This window comes from Sebastes fasciatus, chromosome 13 (assembly GCF_043250625.1).
Source record: "Sebastes fasciatus isolate fSebFas1 chromosome 13, fSebFas1.pri, whole genome shotgun sequence".
In the NCBI taxonomy this organism is placed as follows: Eukaryota; Metazoa; Chordata; class Actinopteri; order Perciformes; family Sebastidae; genus Sebastes; species Sebastes fasciatus.
Genome location: NC_133807.1, coordinates 28,822,576 through 28,841,196, shown reverse-complemented (window position 1 = coordinate 28,841,196; position 18,621 = coordinate 28,822,576). Strand labels below are relative to the sequence as shown.

Sequence of the window (18,621 nt, the reverse complement as noted above, 5' to 3'; positions counted from 1 at the left end):
ATGTTTAATTAATCATAATCATTTGAATTGTGTGTTTTAATGCAAATAACCACTATAGATTATAATAGCACAGTACAGTACAGTACTGTGTACAGTACCCTCCTCCCCCCAAAAATAGGGCTCCCGGAAGCCACGGTGTAATTCCAACACTGGAATTTACCATGCATATAATGTTTTTATGTAAAGTATATCGAACTTTAAAACAGCTCAGTTAGTTTTTTTATACCGAAGATGTCTTTGTTTCCCTGGCACAAAAGGGAAATAAATAACAGCAAAACAAAATAAACAAAAACAGTGGTCTCTGTATAGGCTATTGCCCAAATTGTTATTTTAAACATCGGTATCAATTGGTGCATCCCTAATCGAGATTCAGTCGAAATTACAAGAATGTTTAAAGCAGAAGCTGTCCTTGAGGGTAATGGGGACCCTGGTGTTGAGCATGTATCACATCTACTGATCAAACCTTTTGGAGGCCAATGAAACAAAACACTACAGTGTCAGATTTGGTGTCATATTTGCTGTGACTGTCAGATGAAAGCCAATGTTTTTCAGTAGGTAGAACTAGTCTATTCTTATCCATCACCATGCCTGTTACTGCCACAGTCCACCTGTCTGTTTCCCTGCAGCTCTTCGGTGACCTCAGGCAGGAAACATGTTAATGGAGTGGATCTGTACTACGAGCAGACAGGCAGAGGGAAACACGCCGTGCTGCTGATTCCTGGTTCTCTGGGTAAATCCAACACCACACCTCTTCTTAATGGTGGAGAGGAGACTTTCTGGCAAAATCTCTCACACACATACTGTATATATGCCTCGAGCTAGTGAAAACCTTTTCTGTCTTTTCTACTCTTAGGGAGCGTTCGGACTGATTTTGGACCTCAGATGAAGTCGCTGAATAAGGAACGCTTTACTGTAGTGGGCTTCGATCCCCGTGGTTGCGGACAATCCCGTCCCCCAGCCAGAGACTTCCCCCTTGACTTCTTCGAGAGAGATGCAAAGGACGCAGTGGATCTGATGAAGGTCTTATCAGTCTGTTGATCAGCCATGGGTGATAATTATTACCAATCTGAATTGCATAGTTTACTGAGAAGCCCCCCTGGGGGATGATACGGTGGGAAGGAACATGGGTGTGTAAATCTGAGAGCATGGATTGATAAATTGTAGATTGGTTTAATGTTTAGTAAAATGTAAAGGCACACTTTGATGCGAGTTGCTGGAATGTACGCATAGACTGTATGTAAGAAGTGGACGGAGCCAATGCGACGTCACCCGTTGGTTTGTGGACTGCCATTAGGAAGCCTTGAGTTTGGCATTTTGGCATTCGCCATCTTGGTTATTTGCAACCAGAAGTGACACGAAAGGGTGGAGCTAAGTACAACCAATGCAGAATAAGACTTTTTTAGGTGACCAAAAAGGTTCAAATTAACTTTCATGAACTGAAAACACACTGCGAAAGTTCTAAGACGAAAACACAGACAACTCCCAGACCTCATGTTTACAATGTTTACTGAGGTAATAAATCAAGTGAGAAGTAGGCTCATTTTCTCATAGACTTCTATACAGTCGGACTTTCCGGGGCGGCTGTAGCTCAGAATGAGAATCTATTGTGAACAGCAAACTAAGTGTTGTTCATTCGAGAATTGAAACAAAGCGAATGACAAAAACTGAAGCATTCTCACTGTTATTCTGACACTAATGATAATACTGATTGTTAAATCAAACACACACGGTGTTTAGCAATCTGTGCACACAAATGTTAACATCAGTATTTCTTTATTTATTACCACATGTAATTCACCGTCTAGCAAATATGTGCTTTGATCATCTAATTTTGTGATGAGGAAAATGGAAGCTTATTTATGTCTGTATTTTCATTTCTTAGTTCATTTGTTGCATATGAGAGAATAGAGACTTTATTAGTGAAGGTGAAGTATATTTCATTTTATTGACAGGCATTGGGCTATGACAAGTTCTCTCTGCTGGGGTGGAGTGCCGGAGGAGAGGCCGCTATGATTGCAGCAGCGAAGAACCCTGACGTGATTAGAAAGATGGTTGTATGGGGAGCCGGTGCCTATATTACCCTCGAGCAAGTCGAGTTTTTCAAAGGTAATCAGCCAATGTATTCCTATACTGTGTGAACTGTGCATGGTGTAATCTTTCTTAACTCTGTATATTGTGTGTCCTCATGTGTGCATGGGTTTCTTTGGGAACACATAGCGTTATTTGCTACCATCCAGCCGAGTGCAGAGATGATGGAGTTATATGGAGAAGAAGTCTTTCTTAAAACCTGGGAGGCCTGCTTGGAAACGTTCACACAGTTTGCAAAAAGACCAGAAGGTACTGAATCCATGTTGTTAAAGTCTCGTTACATAAGTAATCGATTCACCTATGCATCGTGATTTTCCTTTTTTATATTTTGAAATCGATTATTTAATGCCAGAATCGATATATTTGCTTCATTTGAGTCTATGTGGAGGTTGAAGGAAGTTATTGCTTTTATTGTTGTAGTCTGAGTAACATGACCTCATAACCGTTCCGTATCCGTCAACCAAAACAAACCGCAGCGAGCCAAAACGACCACCAAGGTATTTGTATAGTAATAAATCAGGAGATAGGTGTATAGTTCCAGCCCTAGAAGAGATGTATTTCTGCCACAAGATCTCTACTACTTTTACACACCAGGAACAAATTAAGAATATATTTGAGATGCTCCTTAAATTTGTTATGTTCTAATAAATGTCAGCTAAAAAAGAGTGAAACCAAAATGTTAACTTAAATGTTTTCTGGTCAGGGAGTATCTGCCTGGAGCTTCTACCCCTAATCAGCTGTCCAACCCTCATCATCCATGGAGAGAAAGACCCCATTGTGAACATCCAGCACTCACAGTGTCTCCTCAAAAACATCAAGGGATCACGGTGAGACCACACACACATTTACAGAAAGTTTACTGGGAAAACGTCAATACTATAGGAAACAAGAAAACAACACATGTGACGTGCATACCCCTTTTGTGTCCCAAATCTAGATTACACCTGATGCCAGAGTGTGATCACACTCTCCACCAGCAGAACGCTGATGAATTCAACAAACTGGTGGAAGACTTTCTGGAAGACTGATTGATTAACTAACACTGTGAAATACGTGCAGGCTCTGCTGGCTCTCCTCTCCACCTCCAGCCAGACTGCCAGCAAGGATGTTCCGTGTGCAATCTACTATATCTGTCTTTTCTGACTTCTGTCTTTAGGTTAGCAACTTGTCTTTTGTTTTCTTATTTGAGTAGATAAGTTAAGGTTGTGAGCTAGCCAGTGGGGAAGAATAACAATTATTAGCATCTTCAGAGAGTTACTGGTAACTGAAGCGCATAAAGGTTGTCACCTCAAGCTCATTTATTGTGGGATGCTGTGAAAGTTGTGTCATGAAAAATAAAAGACTAAAGCTCCCCTACATGTCATTTTTGAAAATACAAGAGAAAAAAAATGATATTTAAATATTCAATGAAGTTACGCTGCTGTGACTCGTGCGTAAATGCGCACAGCGTCTCTCTTAAAGGAGAGACGCACTTACCGTTTCTGCTGCGGTGGGATCGCTGCAGGTATATATATATATATATATATATATATATATATATATATATATATAGCTCTGGAAAAAATTAAGAGACCACAAAATGATCAGTTTCTCTGCTTTCACTATTTATTGGTATGTGTTTTGAGTAAAATTGCATTTTTTGTTATATTCTATAAACTACTGACAACATTTCTCCCAAATTTCAAAGAGAAATTTGAGAGAAAATGACAACTGGTCAAAATAACAAAAAGGATGCAGTGTTTTCAGATCTTGAATAATGCAAAGAAAACAAGTTCATATTAATTTTTAAACAACACAATACTATTTTTTTTACTTAGGAAGAGTTCAGAAATCAATATTTGGTGGAATAACCTTGATTTACAATCACAGCTTTCATGCGTCTTGGCATGCTCTCTCCCAGTCTTTCACATTGCTGTTGGGTGACTTTATGCCACTCCTGGCGCAAAAATTCAAGCAGCTCGGCTTTGTTTGATGGCTTGTGACCATCCATCTTCCTCTTGATCACATTCCAGAGGTTTTCAATGGGATTCAGGTCTGGAGATTGGGCTGGCCATGACAGGGTCCTGATCTGGTGGTCCTTCATCCACACCTTCACTGACCTGGCTGTGTGGCATGGAGCATTGTCCTGCTGGAAAAAACACTCCTCAGAGTTGGGGAGGGATTTTTTCCAGAGCTGTATATATATAATATTCAGCAACAGTAATCACATTCTGGGATTGTGTTGTAGCTTAGATGTTCAAATAACAATTTTTTTGCTGTAGACAAATATGTTATATACAAATATGCTTGTACCAATGTTTGAGATATGTAGCACAAACAACCACCTAATAGCCTGGGGGAGCTGCCTTTGTCAATAAAGACGAGTTGGAAACAAACTGACCGCAGGAGCAGCCACTGACTTCGGTCAGAAGATACTTTGGTCATTCTTTAACCACCTGAAGAAGAAGACCAGCAGCAGAGAACTGCTCGATCCGTGCGGACGTCAGAAGAATGCACTTGTTTCTACGTGGAGTACATTTCTTTAAATACAGAACTGACATAAAGAGAGTCATGGCAGCATCCTGGTAACTGTTTTCTGTTTGATATTTGTAACATTTTCGCCTTTTTTACAGAATTTCTCTGAAGGCTTGTTTGATTTAAAGCCACCATTAATGCATGAAATAATATTGCTGAAAATGTTATAATATATAAACACAGTTTAATTCCCACTGAACATCGATTTAATCTAATCTATCTATTAGTGGTGGTAGTAGTATTTTAGTTTCTGAGTTGCTAGTTGTCCGATTCCTTTGCATCTCATGCCTCTGTGACTATTGCTTCCTCTTACTGAGGCTTTCCAACAGTTACGCATGCACAATGACGCATACACACGCTGTATCATGCTTAAGTTTGTTTGGGACTGGACCACAGTGGAGAGAAAAAAAAGCGCTCCAAAGCATGACGCTACTAATACTAAACCTGAGGGGGCGCACCCTATTTTTTCCCTGATAATGCTGCATAGTGAACAACAAATTCGTGTTGAAATCAAAAAGAGGAAAGCTAGTAATTTTACCTGTTAGATGTCAGTGGGCAGCTCAGTCCTGCTTGGTTAAGAAACTGAGCTACTAACGTAAACGGAGGTGCCATTGAGTTACAACTATGAGGCGTTCAGGCTCTGCTCAGTAAAAATGACTATTGGGTGAATGTTCAAATGTAATCTTGGAAAATATAGTTTTTGGTGAGAAACTTTAATAAATTCAGTTGTTTGAAGGAGATGTTTTTACAGTAATATAAAATAGATAATAGAGAGGGAATTATGGCCTGTTTAACTTCCAACAACATTTTTTTAATCAAAACATATGTTTAATTAATCATAATCATTTGAATTGTGTGTTTTAATGCAAATAACCACTATAGATTATAATAGCACAGTACAGTACAGTACTGTGTACAGTACCCTCCTCCCCCCAAAAATAGGGCTCCCGGAAGCCACGGTGTAATTCCAACACTGGAATTTACCATGCATATAATGTTTTTATGTAAAGTATATCGAACTTTAAAACAGCTCAGTTAGTTTTTTTATACCGAAGATGTCTTTGTTTCCCTGGCACAAAAGGGAAATAAATAACAGCAAAACAAAATAAACAAAAACAGTGGTCTCTGTATAGGCTATTGCCCAAATTGTTATTTTAAACATCGGTATCAATTGGTGCATCCCTAATCGAGATTCAGTCGAAATTACAAGAATGTTTAAAGCAGAAGCTGTCCTTGAGGGTAATGGGGACCCTGGTGTTGAGCATGTATCACATCTACTGATCAAACCTTTTGGAGGCCAATGAAACAAAACACTACAGTGTCAGATTTGGTGTCATATTTGCTGTGACTGTCAGATGAAAGCCAATGTTTTTCAGTAGGTAGAACTAGTCTATTCTTATCCATCACCATGCCCGTTACTGCCACAGTCCACCTGTCTGTTTCCCTGCAGCTCTTCGGTGACCTCAGGCAGGAAACATGTTAATGGAGTGGATCTGTACTACGAGCAGACAGGCAGAGGGAAACACGCCGTGCTGCTGATTCCTGGTTCTCTGGGTAAATCCAACACCACACCTCTTCTTAATGGTGGAGAGGAGACTTTCTGGCAAAATCTCTCACACACATACTGTATATATGCCTCGAGCTAGTGAAAACCTTTTCTGTCTTTTCTACTCTTAGGGAGCGTTCGGACTGATTTTGGACCTCAGATGAAGTCGCTGAATAAGGAACGCTTTACTGTAGTGGGCTTCGATCCCCGTGGTTGCGGACAATCCCGTCCCCCAGCCAGAGACTTCCCCCTTGACTTCTTCGAGAGAGATGCAAAGGACGCAGTGGATCTGATGAAGGTCTTATCAGTCTGTTGATCAGCCATGGGTGATAATTATTACCAATCTGAATTGCATAGTTTACTGAGAAGCCCCCCTGGGGGATGATACGGTGGGAAGGAACATGGGTGTGTAAATCTGAGAGCATGGATTGATAAATTGTAGATCGGTTTAATGTTTAGTAAAATGTAAAGGCACACTTTGATGCGAGTTGCTGGAATGTACGCATAGACTGTATGTAAGAAGTGGACGGAGCCAACGCGACGTCACCCGTTGGTTTGTGGACTGCCATTAGGAAGCCTTGAGTTTGGCATTTTGGCATTCGCCATCTTGGTTATTTGCAACCAGAAGTGACACGAAAGGGTGGAGCTAAGTACAACCAATGCAGAATAAGACTTTTTTAGGTGACCAAAAAGGTTCAAATTAACTTTCATGAACTGAAAACACACTGCGAAAGTTCTAAGACGAAAACACAGACAACTCCCAGACCTCATGTTTACAATGTTTACTGAGGTAATAAATCAAGTGAGAAGTAGGCTCATTTTCTCATAGACTTCTATACAGTCGGACTTTCCGGGGCGGCTGTAGCTCAGAATGAGAATCTATTGTGAACAGCAAACTAAGTGTTGTTCATTCGAGAATTGAAACAAAGCGAATGACAAAAACTGAAGCATTCTCACTGTTATTCTGACACTAATGATAATACTGATTGTTAAATCAAACACACACGGTGTTTAGCAATCTGTGCACACAAATGTTAACATCAGTATTTCTTTATTTATTACCACATGTAATTCACCGTCTAGCAAATATGTGCTTTGATCATCTAATTTTGTGATGAGGAAAATGGAAGCTTATTTATGTCTGTATTTTCATTTCTTAGTTCATTTGTTGCATATGAGAGAATAGAGACTTTATTAGTGAAGGTGAAGTATATTTCATTTTATTGACAGGCATTGGGCTATGACAAGTTCTCTCTGCTGGGGTGGAGTGCCGGAGGAGGGGCCGCTATGATTGCAGCAGCGAAGAACCCTGACGTGATTAGAAAGATGGTTGTATGGGGAGCCAAAACCTATATTACCCTCGAGGAAGTCGAGTTTCACAGAGGTAATCAGCCAATGTATTCCTATACTGTGTGAACTGTGCATGGTGTAATCTTTCTTAACTCTGTATATTGTGTGTCCTCATGTGTGCATGGGTTTCTTTGGGAACACATAGCGTTAACTACCATCCAGCCGAGTGCAGAGATGATGGAGTTATATGGAGCAGAAGTCTTTCTTAAAACCTGGGAGGCCTGCTTGGAAACGTTCACACAGTTTGCAAAAAGACCAGAAGGTACTGAATCCATGTTGTTAAAGTCTCGTTACACAAGTGAAGATGAAACTGAAAACCATCAGAAATAATAACATCATGATATGGAGGGGAAATGCTTTGCAGTCATAATGCAATTATAATGGAAGTTGTTGTATTGATGATGTTTGTAAAGTATTGATAATATATAATTACTGTGACTTTGCAGGGTTTTACATAGTGGATATGTAATTGAAAACACAAAACTAATGGAATTTAGGATGGAAGATATTAGGGGTTTAAAAAATAATCGATTCACCTATGCATCGTGATTTTCCTTTTTTATATTTTGAAATCGATTATTTAATGCCAGAATCGATATATTTGCTTCATTTGAGTCTATGTGGAGGTTGAAGGAAGTTACTGAGTCTGAGTAACGTGACCTCATATCCGTTCCGTATCCATCAACCAAAACAAACCGCAACGAGCCAAAACGACAAAGCAGAAAACGGCGGAGGCTCCACGTGGATCCGACCTGCATTCTCACATGTTAAATCCAAAGTGGTAAACACTACACATACAGTAAAGTATTGAAAGACTTTGGGTTTAAAGAAAATACCACTAATTATTGAGGGAAATGTATCAATAAATAATGCCTGACAATGATATATTTCACTTCAGGACATCTCTGACTACATACATGCTGAAAATTAAACAATTTTTACTGTATTAATTTAGATATTTTCCGAAGTAAAAGTCCCCAGAAGTGTATGATTCAACTTTTTCCCATGGTCTAGTGTTGAAAAAGTTAACAAAAATCCCAATAATTCGTAATATTGAATCACAATACATATCGAATCGGCACCAAGGTATCGTGATAGTATCAAATCGGGAGATAGGTGTATAGTTCCAGCCCTAGAAGAGATGTATTTCTGCCACAAGATCTCTACTACTTTTATACACAAGGAACAAATTAAGAATATATTTGAGATGCTCCTTAAATTTGTTATGTTCTAATAAATGTCAGCTAAAAAAGAGTGAAACCAAAATGTTAACTTAAATGTTTTCTGGTCAGGGAGTATCTGCCTGGAGCTTCTACCCCTAATCAGCTGTCCAACCCTCATCATCCATGGAGAGAAAGACCCCATTGTGAACATCCAGCACTCACAGTGTCTCCTCAAAAACATCAAGGGATCACGGTGAGACCACACACACATTTACAGAAAGTTTACTGGGAAAACGTCAATACTATAGGAAACAAGAAAACAACACATGTGACGTGCATACCCCTTTTGTGTCCCAAATCTAGATTACACCTGATGCCAGAGTGTGATCACACTCTCCACCAGCAGAACGCTGATGAATTCAACAAACTGGTGGAAGACTTTCTGGAAGACTGATTGATTAACTAACACTGTGAAATACGTGCAGGCTCTGCTGGCTCTCCTCTCCACCTCCAGCCAGACTGCCAGCAAGGATGTTCCGTGTGCAATCTACTATATCTGTCTTTTCTGACTTCTGTCTTTAGGTTAGCAACTTGTCTTTTGTTTTCTTATTTGAGTAGATAAGTTAAGGTTGTGAGCTAGCCAGTGGGGAAGAATAACAATTATTAGCATCTTCAGAGAGTTACTGGTAACTGAAGCGCATAAAGGTTGTCACCTCAAGCTCATTTATTGTGGGATGCTGTGAAAGTTGTGTCATGAAAAATAAAAGACTAAAGCTCCCCTACATGTCATTTTTGAAAATACAAGAGAAAAAAAATGATATTTAAATATTCAATGAAGTTACGCTGCTGTGACTCGTGCGTAAATGCGCACAGCGTCTCTCTTAAAGGAGAGACGCACTTACCGTTTCTGCTGCGGTGGGATCGCTGCAGGTATATATATATATATATATATATATATATATATACAGCTCTGGAAAAAATTAAGAGACCACAAAATGATCAGTTTCTCTGCTTTCACTATTTATTGGTATGTGTTTTGAGTAAAATTGCATTTTTTGTTATATTCTATAAACTACTGACAACATTTCTCCCAAATTTCAAAGAGAAATTTGAGAGAAAATGACAACTGGTCAAAATAACAAAAAGGATGCAGTGTTTTCAGATCTTGAATAATGCAAAGAAAACAAGTTCATATTAATTTTTAAACAACACAATACTATTTTTTTTACTTAGGAAGAGTTCAGAAATCAATATTTGGTGGAATAACCTTGATTTACAATCACAGCTTTCATGCGTCTTGGCATGCTCTCTCCCAGTCTTTCACATTGCTGTTGGGTGACTTTATGCCACTCCTGGCGCAAAAATTCAAGCAGCTCGGCTTTGTTTGATGGCTTGTGACCATCCATCTTCCTCTTGATCACATTCCAGAGGTTTTCAATGGGATTCAGGTCTGGAGATTGGGCTGGCCATGACAGGGTCCTGATCTGGTGGTCCTTCATCCACACCTTCACTGACCTGGCTGTGTGGCATGGAGCATTGTCCTGCTGGAAAAAACACTCCTCAGAGTTGGGGAGGGATTTTTTCCAGAGCTGTATATATATAATATTCAGCAACAGTAATCACATTCTGGGATTGTGTTGTAGCTTAGATGTTTAAATAACTATTTTTTTGCTGTAGACAAATATGTTATATACAAATATGCTTGTACCAATGTTTGAGATATGTAGCACAAACAACCACCTAATAGCCTGGGGGAGCTGCCTTTGTCAATAAAGACGAGTTGGAAACAAACTGACCGCAGGAGCAGCCACTGACTTCGGTCAGAAGATACTTTGGTCATTCTTTAACCACCTGAAGAAGAAGACCCGCAGCAGAGAACTGCTCGATCCGTGCGGACGTCAGAAGAATGCACTTGTTTCTACGTGGAGTACATTTCTTTAAATACAGAACTGACATAAAGAGAGTCATGGCAGCATCCTGGTAACTGTTTTCTGTTTGATATTTGCAACATTTTCGCCTTTTTTACAGAATTTCTCTGAAGGCTTGTTTGATTTAAAGCCACCATTAATGCATGAAATAATATTGCTGAAAATGTTATAATATATAAACACAGTTTAATTCCCACTGAACATCGATTTAATCTAATCTATCTATTAGTGGTGGTAGTAGTATTTTAGTTTCTGAGTTGCTAGTTGTCCGATTCCTTTGCATCTCATGCCTCTGTGACTATTGCTTCCTCTTACTGAGGCTTTCCAACAGTTACGCATGCACAATGACGCATACACACGCTGTATCATGCTTAAGTTTGTTTGGGACTGGACCACAGTGGAGAGAAAAAAAAGCGCTCCAAAGCATGACGCTACTAATACTAAACCTGAGGGGGCGCACCCTATTTTTTCCCTGATAATGCTGCATAGTGAACAACAAATTCGTGTTGAAATCAAAAAGAGGAAAGCTAGTAATTTTACCTGTTAGATGTCAGTGGGCAGCTCAGTCCTGCTTGGTTAAGAAACTGAGCTACTAACGTAAACGGAGGTGCCATTGAGTTACAACTATGAGGCGTTCAGGCTCTGCTCAGTAAAAATGACTATTGGGTGAATGTTCAAATGTAATCTTGGAAAATATAGTTTTTGGTGAGAAACTTTAATAAATTCAGTTGTTTGAAGGAGATGTTTTTACAGTAATATAAAATAGATAATAGAGAGGGAATTATGACCTGTTTAACTTCCTAACAGCTAGCCAATATTTTTTTAATCAAAACATATGTTTAATTAATCATAATCATTTGAATTGTGTGTTTTAATGCAAATAACCACTATAGATTATAATAGCACAGTACAGTACAGTACTGTGTACAGTACCCTCCTCCCCCCAAAAATAGGGCTCCCGGAAGCCACGGTGTAATTCCAACACTGGAATTTACCATGCATATAATGTTTTTATGTAAAGTATATCGAACTTTAAAACAGCTCAGTTAGTTTTTTTATACCGAAGATGTCTTTGTTTCCCTGGCACAAAAGGGAAATAAATAACAGCAAAACAAAATAAACAAAAACAGTGGTCTCTGTATAGGCTATTGCCCAAATTGTTATTTTAAACATCGGTATCAATTGGTGCATCCCTAATCGAGATTCAGTCGAAATTACAAGAATGTTTAAAGCAGAAGCTGTCCTTGAGGGTAATGGGGACCCTGGTGTTGAGCATGTATCACATCTACTGATCAAACCTTTTGGAGGCCAATGAAACAAAACACTACAGTGTCAGATTTGGTGTCATATTTGCTGTGACTGTCAGATGAAAGCCAATGTTTTTCAGTAGGTAGAACTAGTCTATTCTTATCCATCACCATGCCTGTTACTGCCACAGTCCACCTGTCTGTTTCCCTGCAGCTCTTCGGTGACCTCAGGCAGGAAACATGTTAATGGAGTGGATCTGTACTACGAGCAGACAGGCAGAGGGAAACACGCCGTGCTGCTGATTCCTGGTTCTCTGGGTAAATCCAACACCACACCTCTTCTTAATGGTGGAGAGGAGACTTTCTGGCAAAATCTCTCACACACATACTGTATATATGCCTCGAGCTAGTGAAAACCTTTTCTGTCTTTTCTACTCTTAGGGAGCGTTCGGACTGATTTTGGACCTCAGATGAAGTCGCTGAATAAGGAACGCTTTACTGTAGTGGGCTTCGATCCCCGTGGTTGCGGACAATCCCGTCCCCCAGCCAGAGACTTCCCCCTTGACTTCTTCGAGAGAGATGCAAAGGACGCAGTGGATCTGATGAAGGTCTTATCAGTCTGTTGATCAGCCATGGGTGATAATTATTACCAATCTGAATTGCATAGTTTACTGAGAAGCCCCCCTGGGGGATGATACGGTGGGAAGGAACATGGGTGTGTAAATCTGAGAGCATGGATTGATAAATTGTAGATTGGTTTAATGTTTAGTAAAATGTAAAGGCACACTTTGATGCGAGTTGCTGGAATGTACGCATAGACTGTATGTAAGAAGTGGACGGAGCCAATGCGACGTCACCCGTTGGTTTGTGGACTGCCATTAGGAAGCCTTGAGTTTGGCATTTTGGCATTCGCCATCTTGGTTATTTGCAACCAGAAGTGACACGAAAGGGTGGAGCTAAGTACAACCAATGCAGAATAAGACTTTTTTAGGTGACCAAAAAGGTTCAAATTAACTTTCATGAACTGAAAACACACTGCGAAAGTTCTAAGACGAAAACACAGACAACTCCCAGACCTCATGTTTACAATGTTTACTGAGGTAATAAATCAAGTGAGAAGTAGGCTCATTTTCTCATAGACTTCTATACAGTCGGACTTTCCGGGGCGGCTGTAGCTCAGAATGAGAATCTATTGTGAACAGCAAACTAAGTGTTGTTCATTCGAGAATTGAAACAAAGCGAATGACAAAAACTGAAGCATTCTCACTGTTATTCTGACACTAATGATAATACTGATTGTTAAATCAAACACACACGGTGTTTAGCAATCTGTGCACACAAATGTTAACATCAGTATTTCTTTATTTATTACCACATGTAATTCACCGTCTAGCAAATATGTGCTTTGATCATCTAATTTTGTGATGAGGAAAATGGAAGCTTATTTATGTCTGTATTTTCATTTCTTAGTTCATTTGTTGCATATGAGAGAATAGAGACTTTATTAGTGAAGGTGAAGTATATTTCATTTTATTGACAGGCATTGGGCTATGACAAGTTCTCTCTGCTGGGGTGGAGTGCCGGAGGAGAGGCCGCTATGATTGCAGCAGCGAAGAACCCTGACGTGATTAGAAAGATGGTTGTATGGGGAGCCGGTGCCTATATTACCCTCGAGCAAGTCGAGTTTTTCAAAGGTAATCAGCCAATGTATTCCTATACTGTGTGAACTGTGCATGGTGTAATCTTTCTTAACTCTGTATATTGTGTGTCCTCATGTGTGCATGGGTTTCTTTGGGAACACATAGCGTTATTTGCTACCATCCAGCCGAGTGCAGAGATGATGGAGTTATATGGAGAAGAAGTCTTTCTTAAAACCTGGGAGGCCTGCTTGGAAACATGTGCACAGATTGCAAAAAGACCAGAAGGTACTGAATCCATGTTGTTAAAGTCTCGTTACATAAGTAATCGATTCACCTATGCATCGTGATTTTCCTTTTTTATATTTTGAAATCGATTATTTAATGCCAGAATCGATATATTTGCTTCATTTGAGTCTATGTGGAGGTTGAAGGAAGTTATTGCTTTTATTGTTGTAGTCTGAGTAACATGACCTCATATCCGTTCCGTATCCGTCAACCAAAACAAACCGCAGCGAGCCAAAACGACCACCAAGGTATTTGTATAGTAATAAATCAGGAGATAGGTGTATAGTTCCAGCCCTAGAAGAGATGTATTTCTGCCACAAGATCTCTACTACTTTTACACACCAGGAACAAATTAAGAATATATTTGAGATGCTCCTTAAATTTGTTATGTTCTAATAAATGTCAGCTAAAAAAGAGTGAAGCCAAAATGTTAACTTAAATGTTTTCTGGTCAGGGAGTATCTGCCTGGAGCTTCTACCCCTAATCAGCTGTCCAACCCTCATCATCCATGGAGAGAAAGACCCCATTGTGACCATCCAGCACTCACAGTGTCTCCTCAAAAACATCAAGGGATCACGGTGAGACCACACACACATTTACAGAAAGTTTACTGGGAAAACGTCAATACTATAGGAAACAAGAAAACAACACATGTGACGTGCATACCCCTTTTGTGTCCCAAATCTAGATTACACCTGATGCCAGAGTGTGATCACGTTCTCCACCAGCAGAACGCTGATGAATTCAACAAACTGGTGGAAGACTTTCTGGAAGACTGATTGATTAACTAACACTGTGAAATACGTGCAGGCTCTGCTGGCTCTCCTCTCCACCTCCAGCCAGACTGCCAGCAAGGATGTTCCGTGTGCAATCTACTATATCTGTCTTTTCTGACTTCTGTCTTTAGGTTAGCAACTTGTCTTTTGTTTTCTTATTTGAGTAGATAAGTTAAGGTTGTGAGCTAGCCAGTGGGGAAGAATAACAATTATTAGCATCTTCAGAGAGTTACTGGTAACTGAAGCGCATAAAGGTTGTCACCTCAAGCTCATTTATTGTGGGATGCTGTGAAAGTTGTGTCATGAAAAATAAAAGACTAAAGCTCCCCTACATGTCATTTTTGAAAATACAAGAGAAAAAAAATGATATTTAAATATTCAATGAAGTTACGCTGCTGTGACTCGTGCGTAAATGCGCACAGCAGCTCTCTTAAAGGGGAGACGCACTTACCGTTTCTGCTGCGGTGGGATTGCTGCAGTTATTTAATTAACTATATAAATGAAAGTAATATGAGTAATGTCAAATTTAGTGAATAAGTAAGTAAGAGTAAAGTAAGTAAATGAGCAGTAAAAAAAATTGCTTTCATTTTCCAAATAGACATTATGGTCACTCAGCTGCAGGTGAACAGGCAATACAATAAAACGCTGTCACATTACTTTATAATCCATGCACCAACAGAACATTTGAAAATGAAAGACTTTATTTTATATGAAAATCATTTTTATTGTCATTGTAGGTCATGAAACCAAATAACGAGCCGCACCTCTCAGTAAGAGCATAATGATAAATTATTATTTAATTATAATCTTCAATTATTAAAGGGACTATTTGTAACTTTCAGAAATGCTTGTTAACAGCGACGCCTGTGGCCGTGAAATCAACGAAAGTCAGCGTCGGACTCGCTCTTGCTCGCTCTAAATATACCTGAACGAGCATCGCTCAAAACAGTGAGGTGACACACGTCAGCTAAAACCACAATATCACTCTATATTTCACCTGCTTGGCGGTAATGTTAGCTGACCAGACGAAGGTCTCTCCATGAACATGATTTAGATCTGATCCTATTGTTGGCTTTTGCTCCCTCAGCGCAGGCTGAGGTAATGGGGCTCTGCAGCGTGTCTCCCTGCTCTCTCCGCCCGCAGCCGGAGAGAGCAGGGAGACACCGGCACCCGGTCGGTAACGAGACTACAACGTGTCTCTCTGCAGAGCTCCGTCACTTCACAAGACACGGGAAACCTCTGTTGGTCTAGAGGAGCTGCAGCATTTATTTCTGCCCAAACGTCCACTTCACTAGATATTCTCAGAGCTAAACTAACTCTTCAGCAGTGTGGAGTGAGCGCGCGTTCACGTCAAGAGGTGGAGCGAGCTGAGCGAGAATGCGCGCTCTGTCTGAGTGAAGGCGAGCAGGCAGAGGAGGAGAGGCAGCGGCCACACGCAAACGCACATATGCGAGCGCGCATGTGTCCCAATCCGGTACATTTATAAGCTTAAAAAGTTACAAACAGTCCCTTTAAAGGCTTAAGAGCATCACAGCCACCTATACAAGTATGGTCTGTCCGTCTGTCTGTGTTTATCCAGTATTTTTGTGTTGACATTGCACTGTCTAAAAGCAAAGCGCCCAAGGCCCAACCACCAATGAAAACATTGAGTGGTAAATTTGTTTTGTCAGTTAGAACAGAAAAGAAAGTGAAGAGCAAAGACTTGAAAGTTTGTTTTCTGTTGCTGCCGTTATGCAGATTAGACACAGTTTGCTGATATAAGCACAAGTTAGACCGGTCTGATCTCACAGCAATATGTGAAATGACAACGACCTAGTCTCAACAGCACACTATGTGGTGGTGACACGTAGTGTTAAAATTACATGCCGGCACCACAGAAACAATGCCAATGGAAAGTCAATTAGGACACACAAATAACGAGGTTCAACAGAAATACGTTTTAATCAAAGTCTGCGTATGGAGAAGGTTGGGTGGGTGAATGAATGGATGGTTGGATGGATGGGTGGGTGGGTCAAGCATGGGACTTTCACCCAGGAGAGTTGAGCTTGTGTCCCGTGTGAAAACCAAAAGTCAGCATTGACTTATTTTAAATTACGTAGGCTACAGAAGTTAAGTTACATAACAAACATACTTAACCAAAAGTTTAGTTGTTCTAGTCCGGGGCTATTCATTAAACATGTGGGGCTGTAGCCTTGGGCTGCCTTGCATTTTTATCTTATCCATTTTTCAATGCGAAATTGAGAACCTATCTATTGCCTCTCAATGGCTCACAACATGGCGACGGCTGAATAAAAAAAGGTTAGGTTAGGTTCACTAATTATTTTACAGAAAGGCCATGAACATTGTATCAATAAATTACAGCACATCCGTTGTCGACCCCTCCTCCCCCGTGCTGTGCGTTGGCTCGTCCAGATGCTCTCCACAGTACCGGCCAACTTCGAGTAATGCACTGAGCCCAAAGGGGGAGGGTTTAAAGTTGTAATTGGGCCGACACTGTGTCAATTAAATGCCCAGACAAACCAAGCCGACATCAAAGAACTAGCAGCGATGCACCGCCTCACGTCGCCTTTGTCTTGGCTGACAAGTTGCATTTGAACACACCACAAAGACTACAGCCGACGGCCAGTTAGCGCATAAGTCCTGCGCCTGTGTGAGATAAAGTAACTCTTCACACCAGCAGGCGGCGGTAGTCTGTATTCGTCATTCAAATAGAGAAACTGGAAGACCGAGGACTGTGGATATACGAGCCGTTGTTAAGATGCGTACATGAAACAAAGCGGCGTTTGCCGACCATTTTCACACCACTCTCACTCACCACTTAGCTTCATTCCAGATGGCCATAGCGTTGTGAAAATATCCGTGTATTGGAATGATCAAATGAGATGAAGATGAAAAATGATTGGCTTGCTTTCCTCACGTTTGTTTCTCTTATTGTGCACTGATTCGCTTAAACTGAACCGCCAATCAGAGTGATTTCTCTCACCAACAAGCACCGCCACCATTTCAACATGCTGAATCGGCCGAAAAGCCTCCGACAGACTAGAGCCAACGGTGCGGGACACACTGCAAAAACTAGGCCGACGGACGCTCACCGACGGTCCCAAACTGTCCGATGACCGACCGTCGGCTTGGTGTGTCAGGGCCTTAAGAGTAAGTGTATGTGTGTACAGGCGCATGGAGTTTGTCAGTATTCTACCAGTGGGTAAACACGGCCTCCGGCCAAGAAAAGCTGTGGTGGTAGTGATGTTGTGCATGGTAATTGGAGGGAAGACAGGCCTCTCCCCAATGTAAAGCGGCTGGATTAACTTAGTGTGTATAAATCCGAACGAGCCAAGTGGACTGGCACCGTCTCACAGGACCTGGGATCCCTCCTAAAGAAACACTGTGGCGGATGCCAGTGTGTGAGTGAGGCATGTATGGAATGATGCTTTCACAAAGTGAGGGGATCAGTCTGATTTAGGAGGCTCTAACTGAGATCTTGATTACGGGGGATGTTCAGAACATTTCCACCCGTAACAAGTGTTGTTACTTGGTAACCAAACACAACCAGTCGCACGCTCAGGATACATTTGAGAGGAAAAACAAGAGGAAAGATGAGTCTTCAATGGTCTTCTATATTTCTCTCTCTCTCTCTCTCTCTCTCTATCTCACCCACCCTCTATTTCAGACCATAAAAGGCAGGGATGGTGTGTGATGGATGGCAGCGGAGCCTCTGACTGAACAGGGAGCTGTGGTGCAACTCTACAGAGTCCCTGCAGTTTCTCTATTCAGCTCCATTCAAAGATGACAGCACAGGGGGAACCTCCTCTCCTACTGAGGAAAAACACCACAGTAGCCTGCCAGCCCACCTCCACACTCCCCTCCCCTCACCCTCAGATCCAGGCCTAGTTACGCTGCTGTATTTTTATAGTGATCGACAAACTGCTCCTTAGCAACCAGACCAAAGGCACCAGGAGGCCCATGTCCCTAGAAGTGCATCTAAAATCAGCACCATTCTTCATGGGAGAGATAAAATTCACTGATATATGTGAGTGTACTTTCCCTCTCATGAAGACCAGGCATGAAGTTTAGCGACTACATTATC

At 40.9% G+C, this 18,621-nt stretch overlaps 1 protein-coding gene, 1 long non-coding RNA gene and 1 pseudogene across 2 annotated transcripts; all 3 read left to right on the top strand.

The window, feature by feature from the left end:
- The first annotated feature begins 418 nt into the window (after positions 1-418).
- Positions 419-3,116, top strand: LOC141781556 (valacyclovir hydrolase-like). The gene is made up of 7 exons (XM_074657372.1): positions 419-441; positions 627-730; positions 854-1,020; positions 1,953-2,106; positions 2,218-2,337; positions 2,792-2,915; positions 3,026-3,116. Exons 1-7 carry the CDS (start codon positions 419-421, stop codon positions 3,114-3,116), a joined length of 783 nt encoding a protein of 260 aa, XP_074513473.1.
- A 2,935-nt stretch (positions 3,117-6,051) lies between these two features.
- LOC141781641 (uncharacterized) lies at positions 6,052-7,526 on the top strand. Its single transcript, XR_012596910.1, has 3 exons — positions 6,052-6,156; positions 6,280-6,446; positions 7,379-7,526. It is a non-coding gene; the product is annotated as an uncharacterized LOC141781641 (long non-coding RNA).
- Positions 7,527-11,842: 4,316 nt separating this feature from the next.
- LOC141781555 (valacyclovir hydrolase-like) lies at positions 11,843-14,858 on the top strand (annotated as a pseudogene).
- Positions 14,859-18,621: the final 3,763 nt, after the last annotated feature.

Bases quoted from the DNA above. Each gene is read 5' to 3' on its own strand.
- LOC141781556 (XM_074657372.1), top strand. From the start codon at position 419: ATGGGGACCCTGGTGTTGAGCAT. The intron at 731-853 runs GTAAATCCAACA...TTCTACTCTTAG, and splicing joins GCTGATTCCTGGTTCTCTGG to GGAGCGTTCGGACTGATTTT. The intron at 2,916-3,025 runs GTGAGACCACAC...TCCCAAATCTAG, and splicing joins AAAAACATCAAGGGATCACG to ATTACACCTGATGCCAGAGT.